This window comes from Thermobia domestica, chromosome 14 (genome assembly GCF_964235325.1).
Source record: "Thermobia domestica chromosome 14, izTheDome1.hap1.1, whole genome shotgun sequence".
Lineage (NCBI taxonomy): Eukaryota > Metazoa > Arthropoda > Insecta > Zygentoma > Lepismatidae > Thermobia > Thermobia domestica.
In genome coordinates this window covers 28,788,581-28,813,649 of record NC_137467.1, presented here as the reverse complement: position 1 = coordinate 28,813,649, position 25,069 = coordinate 28,788,581, and the positions used below count along the sequence as shown (strand labels likewise).

Below are 25,069 nucleotides of genomic sequence, written 5' to 3'. Positions count from 1 at the left end.
TCACTTGTGGTACCCAGTAAAAGTTTTGATTTTGTCTACCTTGTATGGTTTGTTTCTTCAAAGAGTTATATCTATCTATCTACTCTCTCTCTCTTTGTCTCTGTCTGTCTGTCTCTCTCATTATATATATATATATATATATATATATATATATATATATATATATATATATATATATATAGAGAGAGAGAGAGAGAGAGAGAGAGAGAAAGAGAAAACCGGTTGTTAAAAAATTAGAATAGCACCATTGACTTTTAAGGCTATGTTTGCTGTTTGTTTAGTCCCATGTTAGAAGCCTTTACCATCTAGGGAACTTGCAGGAAATTTATAACAAATAACGAACCGACTCATGTCGCAAAATGAAAGTAAAAGAAAGAAAGAAGATAAAAACACAATATCCTTTATAGTCAACACACTTGAATGTAAGTAACTGTAAATCCACAAACAAAATCTGTTTTTGGTGTTTCGCAACTTAAAACAAAATGAAAATGAAATCTTTAAGTTTTACGTCTCACAATTATGCCAGCTAGGCTAAAAGAGGCAGTGATGATAAGAAATGAATGAAAATAAAGGAATGAAGAAAGTGGGAGGAAACGGGAGAACCCCGAGAAAACTTACGCACACGATGTTTGTTCACCACAAAGTCCACTTGGCACGAGCTGGGATCGAACAAGAGACCCTACGCACCACCACCGCAGCAGTAGCGTAGCTAGAGTTTTTTTCAGGGGGGGCCAATGAAGGGCCCAAGAAGATTTTGAGGGGGCCATCTCCAATATATATATATATATATATATATATATATATATATATATATGTGTGTGTGTGTGTGTGTGTATTCAAGGTGAATGTTTCCATCTTTGTTGTTCATGATTTTACTCTTTGGAAAACAGTGAAAATATAAGAATTTAGTACCTCAACTAGGATTCATTAATGCAATTGATTTCTAATATAAGTAAATAGTTATTTAATCATGGCGTTTAAAATATGTGTAGCTGGTTGACTTAAGTGGAAGCAAACACACTTTTACAGGTAAAGAAAATAACTTATAGGTTCATGCCTCTACTTGAAGAGGAACTTTCTATTCATGTGGGCAGCAGCAAACATATCCACAACTTGTTAAAGATCTAACGATTTAGCGATTTTCTTCTCAATATAAAGTAACAATAAGTTTTTCAACCTATTATGAGTCATTGACTTGCGTATACAAGTCTTTAATCTTTTCAAAGAAGAGAATGACCTTTCACATGTAGCACTAGAAACTGATATAATCACAGAGGATGATACGTAGCTTGTAGGTTTCTAGGAATGCGTTTTTATAGACACAAAGATCAACGAAATTCGTTAAGGAATCAGCTTTGGTTTTCTTTTCGTCTTCATACAACTTAATTGTTAGAGCAACCCACATTATGCTTTATTTCTTCTTAAATTATGCTTTTTTTTTTCAAATTATGCTTTATTGTTAATTTCAATGATTATTTTACATTAATCGTGTATAATGTATAACATTTATTATACATTAAATATTCTAAATATCTTGATCTATTTATTGATAATTTTTTTGCAACTAGTTTCTCTCATATTTAATGAACTTTCTACTTAATTCATTGTAAAGAGATGTGCTTTGCTCGAATAAATTTTTTCTATCATTTGTGTGCGCCTTACAGGTACATATATACAGAAAGGGAAAGTAAAAGATGCCACCAAAAAGTACAGAAAGTTCAAAAAGTAAACATAACAATATAGTATGGAGTTCTTGCGTACTATTCATTGTTGGCGGAAAATTTCTTCTTTTACTTTTTTCTTTTCTCCACATCAAAGGATTACACCGAAAAGTTTACAGAAATGAAAATAAGCTTTTCATTGTTGCATTGTTATGTTCTCAATGATTTTGCATTGTAAATATTGGTTTTAAAAAATATTAACACAGTATGTTAAACTTTCAGTTAAAGAGAATTTTCCAAGAATTGTGCTATATATTTTAAATTATGCTTTATACTTTATTTTCTAAAATTATGCTTTTAAAACTAGTTTCTTCTGGACCCTTAGACAATCACAATCATGTTCAAGGTACCAACCATATGTGTAAATTGCTGTTATGCTTTATATGCTTTTTATGCTTTTGGGTTGCTCTATTAATTGTGTTTGGGAGGATTTTGAGTTCTCACTTTAATGTTTGCAGATCACTCCATAATGCTGGGTTATAGGCTCGACAATGTTGTAATTTAAAAAAGTTTTTACTTATTGGATGTAGAATGGTGATTGATCTGATGATTTTGCAACATGATACAAAGCGGTTTTCCATATCAGTGATTGTCTATCAATAGTAGGGAGAAAAATGGTCTCTTGATAGATATATTATCTTTAGAAAATTCGTTTTCTGCATCCAATGAAGGAAAAGATTCCTCCAAAATGAATTTGTGCTATTTCGATGGCGGATGTCTAGTTCATTTCCACGAGGAACCCCTATATTCTATTTGTTTCCGGCTCTGGAATTCGAGACCATTTTCTTTGCACATCTCCAAACATTCTTGATAAATTTGTTCGAATATTGTTCGTTGAGAGTCATATTTACCAGACCTCATCTTGGACAGCGTTTGAACTAGTGTATCTACAAGGATCAAACCTTCAAGGCGAACCTTCAAGATAAGGCGACACTCAAAGTTATAGCATGGCACCAGTAATCTTAATTTTAGCAGCCCGAAAACATTCCTTCGTGTACAGATCACATTAATTTTCCGGATGGAATGATGGAGGTAAATAAATATCAGAAGTTCCAGATTTGTTTTAATACCGCATGATAATATAATGTGTTGAAAACAGATTTTATGAAAAAAAAGGAATAAATGGACATCATCATTTGTAAAAAAAAGTGATAGTGCTTAAGTGAATTATAAGAAAAAGCCTTGAAAAGTAATCAAGAGGAACCATTAATATGTTTTTCCTTTGTTATAATAACTTGTCCTAAGGGACAACGGTGATAGAAACTAATGAGACTTTATAATTGAAAAAAAAAAAAAAAAAAACATAAAGCACTTTATTTGAAATTAAAGATTGATAACGTAATGGGGATTCAGGCCGGCAGAGGGGAAGAGTGAAAACGGAGGCAACAGAGACTTTTTTTTTTTTTTTTTTTTTTTTTTTGCCATGTGCAAAGAGATTAACCTTGGTCTTCGGGTGAGAGGTTACCATATACTCATGTGAGTTTCAATTGCTACCACTTGTAAAAGTTAGCTAAGAAAGACAGTCTGAGCATACTTTTAGTTTCCTAGCGTAATTTGTTTTTGTGACAAGTAACTCGTATATGCAAATAGCATCGTTAATATCATCTTGTATGTTAGAATTGCCTTTGTGTAAATAAAATTGTAATTAAGCATTTCGAGGTAAAACAGGTTCTTTTACTTAACTTCTACAAAGAAAAGATTAGAACTTACCTCTTATGCACAGATACGACAGCGTGGGATACTGTCGGTCAGTAAATAATATAATCTGAAGTCATCTACCATACGTAACTAAATATAATTGATTAATCATTTTTATTAATCAATAAATAGTTGTTTGATAGATAAACTCATAATAATAATAATAATAATAATAATAATAATAATAATAATAATAATAATAATAATAATAATAATAATAATAATAATAATAATACCAAATTATTTAATGGATGCTATGCATTTGTTTTATGTAGTCATAATCAATGGAAATCAATTACTTAGTGTACGAAGACTTTTTTCGTCCAACACAAGTGTAATGTTTTACTGCAATGCATGTTATTTGTAAGTATGCATATCATATTATAGTATGACTTTCAACATTGAAGCGAATGAGAATGCCGACTGATTTTCTATTTTTCTGGTTGTTTGTCAAAAACAAAGGAGATAACTAGATAATGGACAGAGGTTAAAATGAATGTCCAGGAGGCGAGGTCAATGCAAGCATCCCATAGATTTCCGTGAATTAGATCTTCCCGTACTACAAACTAAAACGAGTGAAGCTATTTTATTCGGAACGCAACGGTATTCTGCAGTTCGTAACTTTGTTGTCGAGAGATGTTTTGGAAGTAGTTTCACTTGTAGCCACGAGCAACTCACCCTTTTGTCGACCTATAATAGCATCATCTGTGTGGGGAGGCCTGGCCCCCCTCGGCTCCGCCACTGCACTGCAGCCTCTTTACTTAAAACAGTCTTGGATGTTTTCATATTTCGTTAAGCTGACCAAGTGAACCAACACCGTATGTGCGGGCTTTGTCGGGGTTCTCCCGTTTCCTCCTACTTCATTCATTCCACTATTGCATTCATTTCTCATCACCGTCTCCTTTAGCCTTTCCGGATAACCGTGGAACGTAAAACTTCAAGATTTCATTTCATTTCATTTAGATCATGTATGCGAATATATAACTTATATATATTTACCCGCCTGCAAGTTTTATATTCCAGAAATAATGTTTATTATGAATATGAAACTGATCTTATGACCGAATGACGAAAAAACGGATAAACATTATTTGTTTGGTATGTTTGTTATCACCTACCTCGAACTGGTTTTTATCGTGTAGCTTTCATTAAAATGTGTATCCTACGGGAGGAGGGGAGAACAAAATTTACTAGAAAAATTCAGTATCGTATCTTACGATTCTTTCAAGTTAGGAAGATGAAATGATATATAAACTTATTAAAAATTCAAGCGTTTTCGAGAATTCTAGTTTCAAGGGGGCGAAGGGGGAGCATTTTCTATTTCTTTCTTCACATTGAAAGCGATGATGCCATAGGCGGAGCTATGGGAGGGCATTGCCCCCTAACTTTTTGACAAAGAATAAAAATGCCACCTATAAGATCCTTCAATTTTCATTTGTATTTACCGTGCCTCCCCAAGCAAAGGTCTGCCCCCACGCGACAATTCCTAACTCCGCCCATGGGTATTGTCTGTGATCGAATCATGGAGTTGAAAAATACGAAATGAATTTTAGAACAGAAAATACCAATTCAGCTGGGTTTCTCATCATTTTACTTTGAATAAAGGGCGCATTCTAAGAGAAATGGAGGGCGATTGCATCGCCTTATGCAGTTCACAAGAGCATGTGAACCACCGAACAGTGTATATTGTTTATTATTTCTTAAGATACTTAATAATATTTAGAGCATTATATTATCACTCCATTGCTTTCCTTTCTTTTCTTTCCTGTAACATTACAGTTGTCTTAAGTTTTGTTTAAATTTTAAATAGACCGTCCGCTTACTTTCTTCCTTGCTTATATGCATTCCATCATAACACCACATTCACAACAGGGCTGCGAACATGATTGGCTATTCTAAATGTAGTGTAGTGAAGAAGGGAAGCGTTGCGGAGGAATTGAAACATCCCGAAGACGATGATTTGAACATGGAGTGTTGAGAGTTGTTGTTGACTAATTTCTAGTAATCTGACGCTTTAAACAGAATCAAAGAATAGAACTTTTGCAATTGAAAATACAAGAATATAGTAAATTCATTCGCTCTATCAATAATCTGCATTTAAGTTGTCTCAATTTCTTATAATAAAAATAAACTAATGGATCGAACAAAATTACGTCTTTCCAAGGTAGTACAGAGTTATTTGTAGTAACATACGTTCACCTGTAACACTTCTGAAAAAACAGCGTCATTAAAAAAAAATACTTCAGTTCGGAGATTGTCTTAAAAATCTGCATATTTTTTGTGTGAATTTAGTGCCACTTTTTCCGTACCACCCATCATCGAAAAAAAAAAAAAGGACCACCCTACTGCACAATTACATACCGTTGTCATTTTTGCACCTCGGTGGTTTTAAGGGGTATCCACCAAGTTGTGATTTTGAAAAGCCGAAGAATGTAGAGCACGGTTTTGTGATCCACCCACTTCAGCGGCTAACTTAGCGTAGTCCATTGGTGATTCATTTGCAGCAAGAAACAACGGAACTAAATTGTATGGTTGACTTCCCAAACACACCCACACCTCATCGCGTTACTACTCAATACTGCAACGCATCATCATCTTCACATGCTTCATGCAGACTTTTTAGAAACAGTTCTGTGAGCTCCGACCTCGTGACACTTCGAATGTGATCCAGACACGTTTTTACTTTTCTAAACATCTCTAGGGGATTTGAAATTTCCGCCTTTCCTTCACGACACAGAAGTATTTGATCGAATTAAACACAATCAATCTCACTCACCACACTTACTCGTCTATCGAAAACCTGTGTTTATTTAACTTCCGCCTCTAGCCTAGATAAAATATAAATATACGAGGTGTGTTCAAAATTTATCGAACCTTATTTTTTCCCGCGTAAACCAATGAAGCGCGGGAAGCTTTCTTCAGTGTAGATGTAGAGGAGCATTCATGCGCAGTCATGAATTTTTTTCCCGCTCGCAGCAGAAAGCATCATTCGCTGACAGTGGGCCAACGAATGAAGACATGTAGTGAGTGGTCGTCGGATTTAGTTTGTTTGTAAAATGACAGAAAAACTTTAGCAGCGATATTGCATCAAATTTTGCCAAAAACTTGGCGATACCCAAGCGGAAACTATTCAATCGGATCGGTACATTCAATTTTGAACGAGAATTGGCATGAGGAGTGTTCGAGAAATTTGATTTGAACATTCCTGTGTGTCGTCAGTCTCCCTACTCACCCGACATGGCTCCGTGTAACTTTTGATTATTTCACAAGTTGAAAATGCCACTAAAAGGGATCCGATTTGAGTCAAGAGAAGATGATATGCAGAATGCGACGGCACGGTTGCTCATCATTTCAAAAACTGTGCTCCAAAAGTAATTCCAACTATGAGCGCTAGGAGAAGTGTCTGCATTACAAAGCAGACTAGTTTGAAGGGGATTCGTGTTTCGGATTTCCACATCAATAAATGTATTTTTGCCAACCAAAGGTTCATACTTTTTGAACATCTTGTATAAGTGTTTGATTTGTTACATGCAAAATACATAAAACCAAATGTAGAAATGAAAAAAAAAGTATTGTAGTATAATTATTTATTACTTACAAAATCTTTTAAATGGATGATACATTACGGCAAGGAGTTACAGTTTATTTTTTTAAATAGCCAAATTAATTTTAATTTTACAAATAATAATAATAATAATAATTAAACAAAGCTATGAATTTTACATGTTTGCAACAAGCAGGCAAGCTAAACATTTGACTAGGGATAAAAATATATTTTTCTAACCAAACAAATTTCTGAACATCACAAACGGTTCTTGAGTGGAAGTTCCAACACTCTGGGTCTTCACCAAAGAAAGCAAACTTAATCATATTTACATAGCTTAAAAAAATCTGAAAAGTACAATACTAAGGAACATTCTTACTCTGTTTTCCTAATATTTACACAAATATATGTATATGTCAATAGTTTATTGCAGAATTACATTACCTTTTTGTTTTTAACTGTACAAGGGATTTAAGAAATATTCTTTAACTTTTATTGAAATTTTTATGTATTTAAAACCACATTTTTCTTCCTTGGCTACGTTTTTCTCATTCACCCTAGTTCAGTTTGCTCACATGCAAAATTTTATACAAAACCACATACAATCTGTTGCAGTGATTGTCATGTGTAACAGGTTTAACTCACCCGTATGTTACGCATGAATTTCATTTTCTTCCAAAAAAAAAAACACCTTACACTCAACAATTCATCTACAGTTATTCAAAAAGGTTGTGTGAATGTAAATCTAATTTACTCAAATTTAAGGCATAGTTATGTCCGAATGAAATTCGGACATACTTATGTTTAAATCGCGTTTTACGCTTACTCATAGATAGAACCAAATAACTTGATTTAATTATGTGAATTTTCGTATCAATGTTTTAAAATATCCTTTCTACGATAATGAGTAGACTATGGCAAGAGATGTGGGCCAGATGTATGAATTTTACATACACAAGACAGAAATACTCTGTGTTTGATGTAAGCACTGTTTGGTGATACGGTAGAAGAAGACAACACATTAGCCCAATTCTGTTCAAATGCATTTCAAGATGATATGTGATTCGATTCTAGTAGATGACATCACATTTTGATACGCAGTGATAGATGACATCACATTTTGATACGCGTTTTCTTTTTCTTACAGAAAAAAATGCATGGCACTCGCAGAGACCAATGTAATATTTAATGCCTGCTCCTCCTTCAACATCGCTTTCGTATATTCCAACTCCTCTATCTACGCATTCTCCTCCTTGATTGATTGATTGACGTTTTCATTCTTCTTGCTAGCAAATGTTCTTTTTGTACATTCTGTACATACTGAACAACCCTGTAATATGTATAGTTTCTGATCTCATGTCAATGAAAGCTTTTCCCACAAATTTGATATACTTAGTCTTTTCCAGCAGCTGAAAAACAAAGATTATATGATAATACTCAAAGAAATCTTGATTTTTGTTTTTTAATGTCCGTCTTGGCATTACAGGAGTAAACATATGATTGATGGTAGTTTCTAACAAAGTTTGAATACAATGGAAGAATTTTATTGCATGTTAGTTGTTTTCAATCACCGTTAACACTATAACTTTAGTCAAGAGTTTTTAGCTCTATTGTTCTGCTCGAAGAAAGGTTTCTACTTATATACTTGGTGTATAGCCGTAGTGACCCAAAAAATTCCAAGACAACGATAAGTGTGTCCGCTATTAAAGTAACCAACGTTTCCTTCGCTAAATGACTACGCACCTTCCTCGGGACATTTCAACAAAATCCCTCAAATTCAAGACAGGTATTCTTAACGGACTACTAAAAGAAAGAAAGAAAAAAAAAAAAATAATACTGAATGCAATTCGTTTACTCCTTTGCTCACGTAATTTCTCAGTAAATGTCTTTTAGCCAGCAAGGAAGTGAGTCAGCTGGAAGGAGCTGTTTCATTTAGTTTTATAACTAGTGGTTATCTTTGTTATGTTTGTTTGCATTTGCTATTTTCATATTTTAGTCAGTCTTAGGCCTATACTTCATAGCTAACAAGTAATTTACAAAAATAAACAAGTGGAGGCTTTGGGATACAAAACAAGTAATTCCTCCTCCAAATTTTAATGCATATGAAACATTAAATCCCCAAAATCCCTTAGCCAAACATTACTAATATTGGAGCGTCAAACAATAGCATACAAAGCTGAAGTACACAACTTTCTCGGCGGTTCCAGATTCGGATCCTCCCAAGTTGGAATTTTCACTATTTTCCTGAGTTCGACCAGGCTAATGTCGAGATTCTTCTTCCAAGTGAATGTTTTTAGTACAGAATGGACTTGCGGCTGGAACCCCGCAAATAAATATAATAACTAACTTACTTCAAAGAAAATACAAAATTTACATTCAATGGCCATGAATAACACGAAGAAAAGTTTCGGAAACCAAGTTTGAAATTCGACCGAGAAGTGTAAAAATCTCTCAGATAATTTCTGAAATACCACTGGACAATTATTACGTTACACAGTTAAGAAATGATTACCAAAATGTCCCAATTTTTCAAATACCTTAAGTGATAGCCATAAAGCGTTAATAAAACCTCATACAAGACCATTTACAAACCGTTGTCAGAGGAATGGTTGTGTGATGGCGGTGGACAACGGAAAGTGTCTGGCTTGGATACAAAGGCAGTTAGGTAGGAATTTTTTGGCCGCAACAGCATTAAATGAGCTACGAAGAGCAACGTTAGAATTCCCAGATTCTTTGTCTATTATTAAAAAATGTATGAGGAATTTCGAGGCGAAAGTAACATAGTATAAAGAAGTATAGGGTACTAGCCCACTTGCTTCATGAAGATGGTTGTTAACATTGACTGTCAACTTTCGAGTCAATTGTGAAATCACAAGTTACATGACGTATTTCTCACTAACGACAAATATGCCTTAAAAAAACTGACGTAAGACTTCCTTGTTATTTTTCCTCTTGGTACTTGAAAAATAATGTATATTTTGAGTTTGAAGAACGAACTGAAACATACTTAAATAGAGTGTTTTATTTTATTTCAGTAAAGACTATTGCCTAATGAAGTCCGATTCGGTGTACTCGGTGAAATAACGCACTTAAAATCCTCCACAAAACAAATCTAGAAGAGAGATTCTAAATAATTTATATTTGTATTTGCTACTTAATAAAATCTCCTTTACCTTCGGATTTACTTTTGAAGATTATACATATAGTCGCTAGCTATTGTGCATATCCGTTAAAATTGTAATTTTGGGTAGACCCGTTCCTTCGCTTATGTACACACACACACATTTGATTGATTAATGACAGTAGAAAATTACTTTTATAGTAATGGTTGATGTTATTTGTTAAATAATAATCTACCATTAATATACATAGTGGAAATATATTTACTCTTTATTGTATCTTTTAGCGTTTATATATTTTAATTTTTTATTTTGGGTAGGCCCGTGCCTACCCACTAAAGCCGACACTGCCCGCTAAAGCCGAACATCTTTAACGCTGAGACAAAAGTTACCTTCACTATTGGAATGCACGCACGACGTCACATTTAATATGCGTTTCCTATAGGGTAATTAAAAAAAATCGTTATGAGTAAAAAACGATGATACTATTGTGACAGTCCGTTCACTTTTTTTTTTTTTATCAATTTTTTTTCTGCGCAAAAATAAGCACGCAAGACATAAAGGATTGTGCTAACAAGGTAAGTTCGCGAAGAATCCCTTCGGGATTTGTGTAAAATTCATTGAAATGCAAAGTTCTCTGCGGCCCAATGTTATCGTACTAATTTTAGCGGCCTATACCGGGAATTACCATACTTATGGGCTTTCATATAACCGGAATGCAATCATACACTACTTCAACGCTCGAACACAAAATTGCTTTTAGTTTCTTTAGATGTAACTGGACATGAATGTGGGCATAAGCAAAACAAATTGGATCAAGTACTGCTTCTCTGACACATGTTACCCACCCCGACCACAATATTGGATTAAACTTTCGGTTTTTCAAATGGGAATAGGTGCAAGTGATGTGAATAGTGGTAGTGAAGTTTTCTGTCTGCTTTCAAAATAGATCACCTGGTGGAAGGGGGGCGGGAATTCTGTTACTTAGGAAGTAAAATAACAGGCAATAATAGGTACAAACAAGATGTAAAGTCCAGAATAGTTCAGGCAAAGAGGGCATTCAAAGAAAAACAAAAAAAACTTGTAACCGTAAACACCGACAAAGAACTGAAGAAAAGCTGATGAAAGCGTCCGTAGGGAATTTAGGTTTGTATGGATGTTAAAAATTAGATGGGTGAATAGGGCATCAGATGAAAGGGTATTGGAAATGGCAAGAGAGAAGAGTATATGTTAAAAATTAGATCGGTGGATAAGGTTCAGATGACAGGGTATTGGAAATGGCAAGAGAGAGGAGTATATGTTAGAAATTTGGATAAGGTTCAGATTAAAGGGTATAGGAAATGGCACCAGAAGTATACTGAAGTCTATTTCAAAAATAAGCGATAGGATGACTGGAACACATTATGAGACATGCAACTACGGAGGGAATGAAAGAAGAAAATGTACCCAGAAGGACATTATTGAAGCATAGGACAAAATATAATACATGATGTAGGAAAGAAAATGTGCACGGAAAGGAGAAGTCTAGCTCAGGATAGGGCAAATCAATCAAAAGGTTGTCGACCTCAGAAGAAGCCTATCTTCAGATACAAGTCAGATTGATTTCTTTCCATTTGTGAGCGTGTGTGGTTTCGTGTATACATAAAAATATGTATATATACACGATATAACAATCCCAAGTTTTCTTTTTTATCTACAAATCCCCATTCGACACCATTAGGCTTGGAGATGGAATGATAGGGTTTTAAGGACCACCTGTTTTGTTTCTGTTGCTAATAGAATTTTCGTCCCTTAAGAAACTAGTACATATGGAAAAAACAAAATAAATAAATTTGAAATTTCTAGTTTTACGTCTCACGATTATGCCCTTTAGGCTAAAGAAGACAAGATGATTAATGAAAGTGAACGATTGACATAATTGGCGGAATAAAAATGGGACCGAAACGGGAGAATGTCGAAAACACGACATACGTGACAGGTGATAAAACCACGGACTCCTTGCACCAGAGGTGAGCATTCTACCACTGAGCCACTATTACCCCACCCTCCAAACAAAGCATGCATTACGGCATTCGCCACTGCCAGTCACATCGCTTAATCTCTCTCACTTTTCGTTCCCCCCCCCCTCTCCCTCAATCACATTTTCATTACGCCAAAGACAACTACGCTCAAATAGTTTAAGTCGCTCCGTGACAAAAGACCATGTTCTGAGGAGTGGTTATTCATTTTAGCTGGCGACTATATATAATTTCAAATACTCGAGCAAATTAAACTGTGAGAAAGATATTTTCAAAATGACTCTAAATGTGAACCGTCTTACCTTGTATCACGAACTTTTGTATTTCAATCAGACGGTATCAGTGTTCACTGATTCTTTTAATGATGACATCTAAAAGTTCTTAAAGTGGGTAGATGCGTTCGGTTCTTCCCTCCCTCCGGAATCTTTTTAAGAGAAGAGGATATAGATAATCTCATTTCTGAAAACCATAACAAAATTTGCATCTTGGAAAACGTGTGTTGCACAGCTTATAGGATTATTAATAAATTACATTCTTTATCATTCCTGTGAGTAAAAGTGGAATGTAATTCCAGATAACTGTTGCTAAGTTTCCACATTTGAAACGAAATCGGCTTCTTGGAAAATGTATGATGCAGAAATGTAATCTGTAAAATATAAATTCCATATCAACTGTGTACTCTTCACAAATTTCTGTATGTTAATTCTACAAGCATAAAAGAAGTTACAGTTATCTAAAAATTCATTCCAATTTTCATGCACAGGACGGACAAAGATTTGAATTCAGTAGTTGGCACTTAAATTGCACATTATAATTTTTGGAGTTGATTTTGAGTTTAACGTCCCTTTCAGCAGCGAGGCTATATATGACGTAGATTTACTGATTAACGTGGAATCCGAACCACATGAATCCCGCCGGAAACCCGGGTCTCCCACGCCAAAGGCGAGTACGCTAACCGCTTAGCCACGAAGGAGCTTTATAATTTTTGGAATTCACGGATTTTGTTTCAGCAGTTACCTGAAATGTCATTCCAGTTTTACTCACAGGAAGGATAAAGAATTAGAATCAGTGATAATTCTATTAAACAGTGAAGCATGTTTTTCAAGAAGCAAATTTCGTTATAGTTCTGAAAAACGAGGTTACCTTTTCTCTCAGAAGAGATAATACTTTCGATAAAATGGATAATTTCAAATATCTAGGATCAATATTAACAGACAAAAACCATATTCACGAAAAAAGTAAATGTCGACTAAAAGCAGGGAATTCGTGTTATTATTTAGTTCAAAATCTTTTATCATCGCGAATTCTGTAGAGGAATGTGAAGCTTAAAATATATAAAACGATAATAATGCCTGTTGTTCTGTATGGTTGTGAAACACGGTCACTACTCTAAGGGAAGAACGTAGACTGAAAGTATTTGAAAAAAATGAAATGAAGTCTTTTAAGTTTTACGTCCCACGATTATGCCGGCTAGGCTAAAGGAGACGGTGATGATGAGAAATGAATGAAATGGTGGAATGAAGAAAATGGGAGAACTCCGAGAAACCCACGCACACGGTATTTGTCCACCACAAAGTTTACTTGGCGCGAGCTGGGATCGAACCAAGGATCCCATGCACCAGACGTGAACGCTCTACCACTGAGCCACCGCGGCTCACTGAAAGTATTTGAGAATAGAATCCTGAGACGATTATTCGGACCCAAGAGAAACGAGAATGGGGAATGGCGGAAACTTCATAACGAGGAACTACATAATTTATACAGTTTACCAAACATTGTTAGGGTTATGTGGGTCATCTAAGGGGCTCAGGTGGGTAGACCATGTAGCAAGAATAGAAGAAAATAGGAACGCTTTCAAAGTTCCAACTGAAAAAAAAATGAAATGAAATCTTTGAGTTTTACGTCCCACGGTATGCCGGTTAGGCTAAAGGAGACGGTGATAATGAGTAATGAATGGAATGAAGAAAGTGGGAGGAAACGGGAGAACTCCGAGAAAACACACGCACACGGTGTTTGTCCACCACAAAGTTCACTTGGCGGGGGCTGGGATCGAACCCGGGACCCCAAGCACCAGAGGTGAACGCTCTACCACTGAACCACCGCGGCCCCAAGTTCCAACTGGAATTCCAATCGGAAAACGACTATTAGGAAGACCTAGGCGCAGATGGGAGGACAATATTGAGATGGATCTCGCAGAAATGGGAATACAAAGTAGAAACTGGATCCAGTTAACTAAGGATAGAAGTCGATGGAGAGCTTTTGTAAATGCGGCATTGAATATCCGGGTTCCATAGGCCATAGAGTTAGTTAGTTCCAGAGGAAGGAAGGAATCGAATATAATGCCCAGTTTAACAATTTTTAAATATCAATAGGTGTCAGCGAACAAAAAATTCGTGATAAAGGTAAGACTACTCATATCTGAGTTATGTATTCCACAGCATCTATTACCAATGACTTGAAATGGTTCATATGAGTAAGTTAGTAACATTATCGATCAATTGTTAAAATACCTAATGCAGTAAAAGCAATAATCTTAAGACTGAATTATTTAAATTAGCACATACGATGCAACTACACTTTTTAATATAACAAAAGTATTTATTCTACATATAGACACGTAAATTTTTTCACACACGAATAACAACAGGAACAAAAATGAATCTGGTGTTGTATATGAGTACACTATCTCTACACAGAAGGTAAATACAACTTTTACATATATACATAACAGTAAAGAAAATAAAATAATAAAAGCCAAAAGCTAACTAATAAAAAATGTATTAAAATAAAATTTCAAAATAAAAACAAACAAGCAAAAAAGAAAAAGAGGAACAACATATATATAATGTTCATTTTATTCTCTTTTCATAATGTCCTTGACATTCTTATTCGTTGTAAAATTATTTACAAGGTTTCTCACCATTATCTTTCACACACAAATCCTTGTCGTTTATTGTTTGATATATTCCTTACCACTGATGGAATTCTGAAAGTCATATATATATACACTTTCTCATATATATACACAAAGTAAGATATGTGTATGATTTTGCAGGAAACACCTTTTGCTTACGCTTATCAATATAGTTTACTTCGAAGTTACTTGTCCTTATACAAAGGGTGTCCCAGAAGTAATGGCGGAAAATGAAACCACAGATTCCTGGCACCAAAACAAGAAAAAAAATATACATAGATATATATGACATACAGTCCGGAAGTGGACAGGGGCGGAACTTCACACGTCACCGGAATGATGATAGGAACTAGGAAGGGGGTTCGTAAATACATAAAAATCATATCGAATTGACATGTTAAACGCATGTTACATAACTGCGCCAGAGATTCTTCAAGTCATTTAGGGATTCAACGAATGTCTGTACGGCAGGGATAATGAAACAGTAAATCATACAGAAAAAAGTTGTTATTCATGGCGGCACGATTGCACGCACACGTACAACGGTAGTCAAAGCTAAGACCGCTTAGCATGGTTGCATAATCTCAGAGGGTAATGGAAAGTGGTATACCAGATAGAAACTTGCCGAGAGAGAGAGGGGGGGAATAGAAATAAGAACAAGTATAACTAGTCATGTAATGTAATGAAATGACAAGCAGAATACAAGACGACGTACTGTACTTGTAACGTAGTATCTTACACAAAGTAGCATTACAAACTACTATGTCATACGTGCTAACAATAAACGTACCTACAGAAGATGTTCAAAGTGCTGTCCTCCCACATCTATACAACGTGCTAATCGTGACTTTCGAATGCATTCCATCACTCCTGGTGTGTTGTGTAACTGTTCACACGCACCTTCAATGCGGTTTTGTAAGTCGGCAAGTTCTTTTGCCTAAACGTGAAGTTCCTTTTCTCCCACATTCGAAGCTGTCTAAGCTCCACCCCTGTCCACTTCCGGACTATATGTCATATTAACTTTTTTTCTTGTTTTGGTGCCAGGAATCTGTGATTTCATTTTTCGCCATTATTTTTTTGGGACACCCTGTATAAAATATCTTTCGGGAGAAACACTTATAAAGACAAACAACAATTAACTTCATTATTAACGCCTACGACCAATGGAATCGTACAAAAGCCGACAATACGAATAAAACAGTAAAATGTTTTCGTTTGTTTGTTTCCAAAAGATTATCAAGATGACTGAATCCATTCACAATATAATTTTGTTTGTATTTTGAAACAATTTTCAGAAACTGTGGCAGACGGAGACTATCATTCATAGATTATATTATTGCTTACGCGGAGTCGAAGATGTCCTCAACGGTAGTGCACGTTAAGTTTTTGCTTTGCGGCAGCTAATTTCTACAAGTAATAGCAGATTGATGGTTTAGTTGTCACAGTTAATTCATTCCTGCAAAACCACGTACATTATATCATTCGCTTTCCAACGCACTGGGATTTCTTTGATTTAACCATAAGCACATTTTGCTATTATTTAACAAAATCCAAATTAAGAAAATCTCACCACCTAATTCAAAGATGCAGACAGCCCACTGTGATCTGCGTACTGACTCTCCAATGTATTGCCTTTTACAAATTACAGCCAAATAAACACCATATACAGGCGAAATTAGACCTTGGTATGGATCAAGTAACTGAACTCGCAAAGTAGTATTTTGTAAGGATAGAACAGCCAACTTTTTATGACGTTGTACAGTTCGCAGAAAAAAAAAAAAAAAACCTGCAACATGAGGATGTAAGTTTATTATGAAACGACGAAGTTTTTTGCTCCAAAATAAGTGTGCAGGGGAGGAAGCCGAGGTTTCTCCTGGCGGATTCGTGCCACTTAGACGTTATGTTGATTCCCTGTGCTGTTAGGCGTAGTTTCCTAATAAACTTACAACCTCATGTTGCAGGTTTTTTGCTGCGGACTGTACATATATATTTTATATTCCAAGCCTTAAGACCCTTATACAAGTACTTGTACAAAATATTTATATGTGGTACTGCTAATTAGGATATAAAAGAGCACAAGTTTCTTTCAATATAGCTTATATGAGACGTACATTTACAATTTAGCGTGAAGTCCGAAGCAGCTGAGTTCCCACCGAGAATCGAACTCGCGTCTTTTGTACTAAAAGACGAACGTAACCATTTCGCTACGAGAGAACCATGAAAAGCTGATGAACAATAAAAATGGGAAGACAAAGATTTGTCACAATTATACTTCCAGACTTGATTTGCTGTTGGGAGTTAGCGACTTAAGGCTCTCTAATCTGGATTCGAACGCGGAACCTCGTGCATCAAAGGTGCGCAGGCTAGCCACTCCACAAACGAGTACGAATTATACTTCCAGAATTCTATTTTAGTATTGACATTATTCCCACAACTGCTGAGCTAGATCTTCAATGTCTTCTTACATCTTAATCCTTCTGAAGATGAGAATCGTTAGTTTACTAGAAGTTTCAAAAACGAAATTATTCATTTATCACGATTATGTCCTGTAAGTTAAAAGAGGCGGACGATGGACAGAAGCAGGCAAGAAAATTTACAGAACCACGTTTTCCCTCCGTACCCCACAAAAAATTTGAAGTATGTTTACGCATATCCCTACCAGGTGAGAAAAAAAAAGTTGAGAAGGGGATAATAAAAACATTTTCTTTGTTATTTCGAATAAGGTATTCGAAATGTCATAAGTGCTATTAGTTTGTAGTTAGTTGTACATATCTGCCATAAGCTGTACATTGATTTTTACAGAAAAGTGCATTTATCTTTCAAATAAAACTGGAAAATAATTTCTCGAACAGTTAATTTTCATATCTGAAATTCACAACTTCGCAGTTCTTTTTTGAATAGTGTTGGGCATCCATACCTTAATATACAATAAATACGTTCTGGTAATTTTATTTGGTATTAGTGAATGAATATTTATGTTCCATCATTCTGTAGAAGAATTTTAACCGCCGATAGAGAACTTCGTAAATTACTCTTAGAGATATTACTTAAAACGTTGTGGATGGATTTAGCACGGGGTGCAAATATGGATATGCCATTTGTAATCCTGAATCTAATCCCGGTGTATTTATAAAACCTGAACATTTTTATGCTTAGATGAGTGAGGATAAAGTGTATTTTTCTAAAGAACTATGAGGTATTGGTAGAAACCAACAACTGAACTGGAAATAGATCGAAGTTAATTTTGGAGACACTGTTTAAGGGAGCAGAAGGTCACTGGTTCGAGTGTGTTTCAAAGCAACAAAGTTAAAACGTATGAAAAACAAGGTTAAAACGTAAGAACAATTGAAACAAAATGTAACTTGACACATTGACGCACTTGACACATTGACATTACGGACACCCTGTTGCCCCAACTCACGGAACAGGATATGTATGCAAGAGAACAGGTCGATGGTGAAGATGCAGTTCGTTATGTACATACGAAGCTAAACTTGATTTTCCGAAATAATTTAGAAATACCAGTACAGAAACAGACACGATTGTTTACTGATATATTATTACTAGAATACATCAGAGTAGTTATTATAATAGACTTTCGACCTCATTTCTCACCCCCTACCTGAGATGTGCTATTAATTTAATTTTTTGAATTCATTAGCAAGATTCTAAAGCTCTCAAATGAGAATGCAATCACTCCATAATCTCAACTTCAGATATCCGCGTCAAGGCAGGCAAATATAAAGAAATTTTTGTGGCTATTTTTAATTTACATAAATTGTCTTACACGCACAACACTCACACTCAACTGGCTACACTGTTTTTTTTAGCCGGGACTTGAAATTGAGAGAGAGATTGCTTCCTCGTTACGAGGTTGGTTTATGCCTGGTTACGAAACGAGATGACTCTGTTTGCAATGGGTTTGATAAGAGACAGTAACTCTAATAACTTTATCTTACGGTACCTCTAGACCAGACTTGCTGTGTCAAGAATAAATATCGACAGGGACAGGTTGTACAAGTTCACTGCCCTCGAAATCTTCAAACTATTTGAATGCCAAAGAAAATTTAACAAGGAAATGACGCACATATGTCAGCCCGCTTGCGCAAGGAATCAAACAAAAGCCAATCGATGTAACACATGAAAAAATACCCATTTCCGTGATAACATTGCTTCAAGATTACCAAGATACAGTGCAGAAAATCAAAGCATAATTTTCTAAAGGATCAATGGTAATTCACAGGAGATAATGCAGCTGTAATCTACTAACTATCAAACTCGTCTGTGCGAAGTGATTACACATCTTCATGTCTCAACTGTGATGACGTTTTGTGTTCTGTCCGGAGCCAGTCAAGCATACGTTTGTATTATTTTCATCCGACGAATGCAGAGATGATACATACATACAAACATACATTAAAAAAATGAAAAAGTCTGGGCGGAAAAGTGTAAATTTCAATTTTTAAAGAGAAAATTTTTACGATATTCTCCCAATTTTAAGCAAATTTAATGCATTGTAACTTAATGAAACATTAGTTAAGAACCTACACTACTATTGAGCTCTCCCACAGCCAAAGTTTGCGCATCTGTTTTTGTTTCTTGCGATTCGCTGTTACATCCTTAGAAGCTACAAATATACGGACACCAATCTTAACTCAGACTTCACGTTGATCTGTAGATCCCGTCCTTGATTACATTAATAAGGATAGAAAGGCCTATAAACAATAATACCTCTCCTTAACAATGTTCCCACAAATCTATTTTTTTCCTCAAAAATATTATTTTGCTCTTAATGAATCTGCCTAATTGAAAATCTACTGATGAAATTATTCTTGCACAGACTAATTATAAAACACGCTAACTTTTTCGAGATATATTTGTCGTAATACATTAAAATTATAGTATGAACGTACTATTTCTCTATTTCCAATGATCGGTGAATTGAAATTGAAGCAGAAAAACAAATCGAAAAATCCAGAAATTTTTCTTAGTAGCTTAGACGTCAAATTGTCCAATTAAAAGCAATGCAATACTTAAAGATGTTACATATTGCGGACAGAAGGCGAAGCGTGTCGCAACAAGACAGCAGTGTTTATAAATACTGCGTGGTGTTTGCAAACAGCATGCACAGAAGAAACGAGATATCGAAAAAGTGTCTTTACTGGAATTTCGTGTTAAGTCTACAAACTACAATAAAGCCCCGATTATCCGCGAGTACCGCGAAAAAGTTTTTATAACCGTTCTGCAGTGCTGCAGTCGCGCTCAATTATTTTTCATAAGTAGTCGCTGTGGACTGACACTCCGCATGCAAGTAAGTACTGTATGTTCTATAACATAAAAACAAATTGCATTGTAAATATCAATATTTCCAACAACAGTGCACGTTACGAAGTGCAGCTCTACTCTGATAAGCAGAAGACGGTTTTTGTAAAGTATGAAAAGTGGGAATTAGGAAGAGTGATTTATCGTGGTAGTAAGTTACATTCGTTGTTCACTGCGGGCGACCATTGGAGGGTTAATTAAGAACCTCAAAAAACCAGTTTCAATCCAAGTCAACAACTGAGAAAATACAATAGGTCCTACAGTGCAAAAGTCGAAAATTACTGACAGGTTTATTGTACATCGTAATAATATAGGGCCTCTCGGAATTTGTGGATGAGTGGCTGGTTTTGCTCTTTTGTTACGGCCATGGCTTTCACATTCTCTGATTACTGATCTCGAAGACCCGAGCAATACAAACAATAAAACATAGTTTTTATGCCGAAATACTGTTTTTTTGGGTGTGTGTGTGTGTGTGTTTGCACCTCATTTTTAGTATTTTTTTCGGGTTATCCGCGTTGCCCTTGCCACCCAATTCCGCGCATAATCGGGGCTTTACTGTATACGATAAAATGTGTATATCTGAAAGTCATTGAATTCAGCGCTCTACGAGCCGAGATAGTAAGGTAGAAAAGTCTGTGAAGTGGACTCAACTTAATAAAAATAAAAATCGATGTAAATACATCGTGTTGTACGATGAAGTAACGCTCAACGAATCAATTACTCAAAGCTGTAGGTCCATCTCTCATACAGCCTCGCTGCTAAAAGGGAAACTAAACTCACGATCCAATCCAACCAAACTGCAGCAAACTAAGGTCGAGGTGTATAGCGATCTAAACTAGTTACGGTCAAATGCAAAAGAGGGAATTTCCGGGTTCAGTCTCATCTCCTTTTCCTACATCTTAACACGAAAAACAATGTGAAATGAATTAGTCTTCTCAAGTATTTTATCCAATCCTCTCGATTTCGGAGACAGGGACAGGATCTAAAACTCTAGGGGGGAGTCTATATTAATCACCCACATGCTAAACCTGTATCTTCAATTTTCTGGGGGAGGAGGAACTCTCGTACTTTGGGAACAATTTCCCTTAACATGTCTGAATAAAACAATTGTCTTCTGTATACTACAATAAAATACGAAGTTAAATCTTTGAACATTTGTACTCTTGAACCCTCACTCTCCCCAAAATAACTTAAAGTCACCAGTAGACTGGTCACTTAAATATTTGTATATTAAAAATTACTAAGGACTATGCCCAGCAAGATAATACATATTCAACTAAATGTGTAGTTAGAGCATCAGATCCCATAAGTTATTTTACCTTTCTAGACCAACGTTCGCTTTTTAACTCAGGTAGTAGCTCCCCAGTTACCTTACGATGACTAGGTCACAAGACAATCCTGTACTCTACAAGGAAGAGAACCCAGAACACGTGCGCTAATCTGGACTAGAAAATCGTAAAATATAGGGATGATCCTTTAACAAGCCACTCAAGTACTATTTGGTTTGATTTTATAATCAACAGTAATAATCTTATTGTACGAAAACCATTGTAAGCTGAAATTTCAATTAATTTATTTCATTACATACAAAGACATGAAAATCTGTATTATATCCAAATGGTTAAATAGGAAGTTCAGTACCGCTGTTAAGTAATATCGGTCTGCTTCTATATTTAACAACTTAAGACGGAATGTTGAAAACATATGTCACTGCACTTTCTTGAAGAAGAAGAAGAAGAAGAAGAAGAAGTGAATTTTAAATTACGGGAACATTTTACGAATTTCAAATTTAACTTACATTGTTATGCCTGAGAAACCGTAGATTAGAACATAAGAATTGGTTTGTAATGGAAATTACATGGAAAGTCTGATTCTATATGGTTAGCTTGGTACATGCATAATCATCAAAGGAATATATCCATTCCCAAAAGGTAGTATGTGGAAGATATACGCAAGTTAATTTACTTGAAAGTTGGCTATCTGCAAAAATATGACGCTTTTCTTAGTGGAATCAAATTACGGTGAGTCATATCTACACAAGCAATATTGTATTAACAGTACAGTATTTGGCCTGTTGAAGCATTATTTGAAGTTTGGATGTGAACGATTAATACGTTAACGAACTGATTAAAAAAAAAGTTACGGAAGTAAATATCCAGGGAACCACTGAACACTTCTTATTTGCTGTAAGTTAACAACCTGGGTAGTTTCTAGAAAAAAAGACAATACTAATCACATGATTTGATTGCACCGATTGTTTCTCTGAAAGCAAGCTTTATAATAACCGAAAAATATCCGGAAACTGTAACAAACTAAACTGTCTCAAAACGCAAAATGGTAACGTTAAATAAATTACTGCGACTAGGTCAACTATGCCGTGTACAGAAAACATGAATTTATCTAGGATATGTACTACGTATCATTCAATATTCACACTATGGACTCATAGATTCACAATATACAATCACTACCGATTTCCAAAACTATATCTATTGTAGCTACTGCTCAAAAAACAGCCACATGAAAACAAAAATTCTCCTTAACCAATCGAAAAAATCCACATATATTGCTCACGTACGTCACATACGGTACTGCCTTCTAAACATCATTTTTAACATAGTGTAGCTAGAATATTTACATTCAAGAAATAAACTACAGTTCATCACCGATTTTTGTATTACATCAAATCCGGCTGCTGTTTTATATAAATAAATGCGCCTGAACATTCACTACTACAGCGAACAAAGCAAACCCTTTTAATATTAGTTTCTTTCAACATGGAGAAGCTATATTGTTCCACGAGATTTCACATACTCAAGCACTACATTTCTATTCATTAATCTAAATGTTTCATATACTGCAATAAAAGGAAAGCGGGGCGTATACATACAGAATATGTAAAAATAACCACATCCATAAGCCTCTATGACTGGTTGTTTTCTCTTTAAGGCATAATATCACAGGGGACATGTTTTTATGTTTGTTTTCTTTTTACTAAGTGTGCAATGAGGACCAAATTTCAGGTTCACATTCCGTAATATCCAACTAATGTACCGTTATTACAGAATTTCATAATTTATTTCAAAACAAAGAAAGAATAGCACACAGTGCAAAAACCAGCAACAACAAAAGTAACAATATGTTACAAAACTTAATTTTTTAAATGAAATGTGTCTTTCTTATTTCGACATCAATAACAAAAAATTATTAAACTGAATTTCAGTATTAGCACCTAAGATTTGGAGACAATAACCATACCCTGATATCTATGACAAGCACTGTCATAAGAGTTATAACGATATTATGGTTAACACCACAATGCTTAGGCTCCTTGTATTTGGAGTGCGAAATGCATTAGCTTTTGTCTCTGAATATGCTACAAAATTATTAATATTTTTTTTGGCAAATATTCTGTAGAATTTTGTACTGCTTTTAACTACTATTTGAATTCTGGATACTCATCGTCGTTCCTTGGTACAGACATGGCACACCGTGAAGCGAGGTCACCGTAAGGTTTTCCATGCAAAAAACAGATCAAAACCACTGTCATATTGTCACACCCAAGCCCTCCCATTTGGCAGTCTGGAGCAAGACATCGGGTCATTAGGTCCTCACAAATGTCTTCCGGTTCCATCCCACTGGCTATGCGCAACCGCACGAAGTCAACTACTTCCTGCAATAATAAAAACATGTTATCAAAAAGTGGACTTTTTTAAATATAAAGAAAAGGACACTTTCTTCGTTCCTTTCAGAAAACTTTGGGGGTCAGGGAGCGGACACAGAAAAGAATCTAAATTTGATTGGGCTGCACTGTGACACAATTCTTTAAAAGATTAAACCTTGAATAGGAGTAACATGTCATCACAATTTATCTCACCTTTGGAGTGCCGGCAGATAGCCAACTTCAGGGGGGCAAGCTCCTCCTGGAAGAAATAGTAACTAATTTACACAATAAAACTACTATTATGAAAATTTTTGAGGAAGCATGCAATGTTTTGTACATGGAACTGCCTGTAAAAGCCTGTCAGATTTTGACAGGCATTATACAAGCTGCCTGTTTCGGCGAAAACACATGTAAAGAAAATATTACAGGCACACTGTCTTCAGGTGATATGCACGTCGAAAAAGTATTCCATCTGTTGGAAATTTTCCACGGAAACACGCGTTGTACAGAGCCTGTACATTAAAATGACAACATGCAATGTACACGTAGTCACTCACATGCAAGTAAATGGAGGGAATATGTGCATGTAAAAAGTACCTTGAATGGATTGTTGGTAACATTCGCAATACAGTAAGAATGAAAAGTACAAGGAAGGTGCCTGTTTATCAACATGTAATATACATGTGTGACATTCGCATTACATGTAAATACCATGTATTAGCATATATCATGCAAAACGCATGATGTAGAATGTGTTATTTTACATTTATCATTTTCGTGTACATGCGAAATGTGTAACTCCCCTACGTGCAATGTACAAGCAATGTACAGGTGAACGGGAACAAGCAATGATCATGATTGCCAATAACTGAATTAAACAGATACGTGTGGTGAACAAGGTGGATTAGAGCTAAACATTCACGTTATAAGTATACGAGGCATGCAATATTCAGGCACAAGTCTCCAATTCAACATTCGCTATGCAAGGTCCTGACACATGTATAATATATGGTATTACAACTAAATACATTGTCTGTATTATCTCCGTTAGATGCGAAGTGTGAACCGA

At 35.4% G+C, this 25,069-nt stretch overlaps 1 protein-coding gene across 2 annotated transcripts in view; it reads right to left on the bottom strand.

Moving 5' to 3' along the window:
- Nucleotides 1-14,661: 14,661 nt before the first annotated feature.
- The window catches only part of LOC145669597 (putative protein phosphatase 2C T23F11.1), a 48,910-nt gene continuing 38,502 nt past the window's right edge, over nucleotides 14,662-25,069 (bottom strand). For both annotated transcript variants that reach the window (XM_081737818.1, XM_081737819.1), the window contains one exon: nucleotides 14,662-24,009. In XM_081737818.1, the coding sequence (XP_081593944.1) occupies nucleotides 23,776-24,009 (234 nt within the window). In that variant the 3' untranslated portion in view covers nucleotides 14,662-23,775. The remainder of the gene's footprint in view (nucleotides 24,010-25,069) is intronic.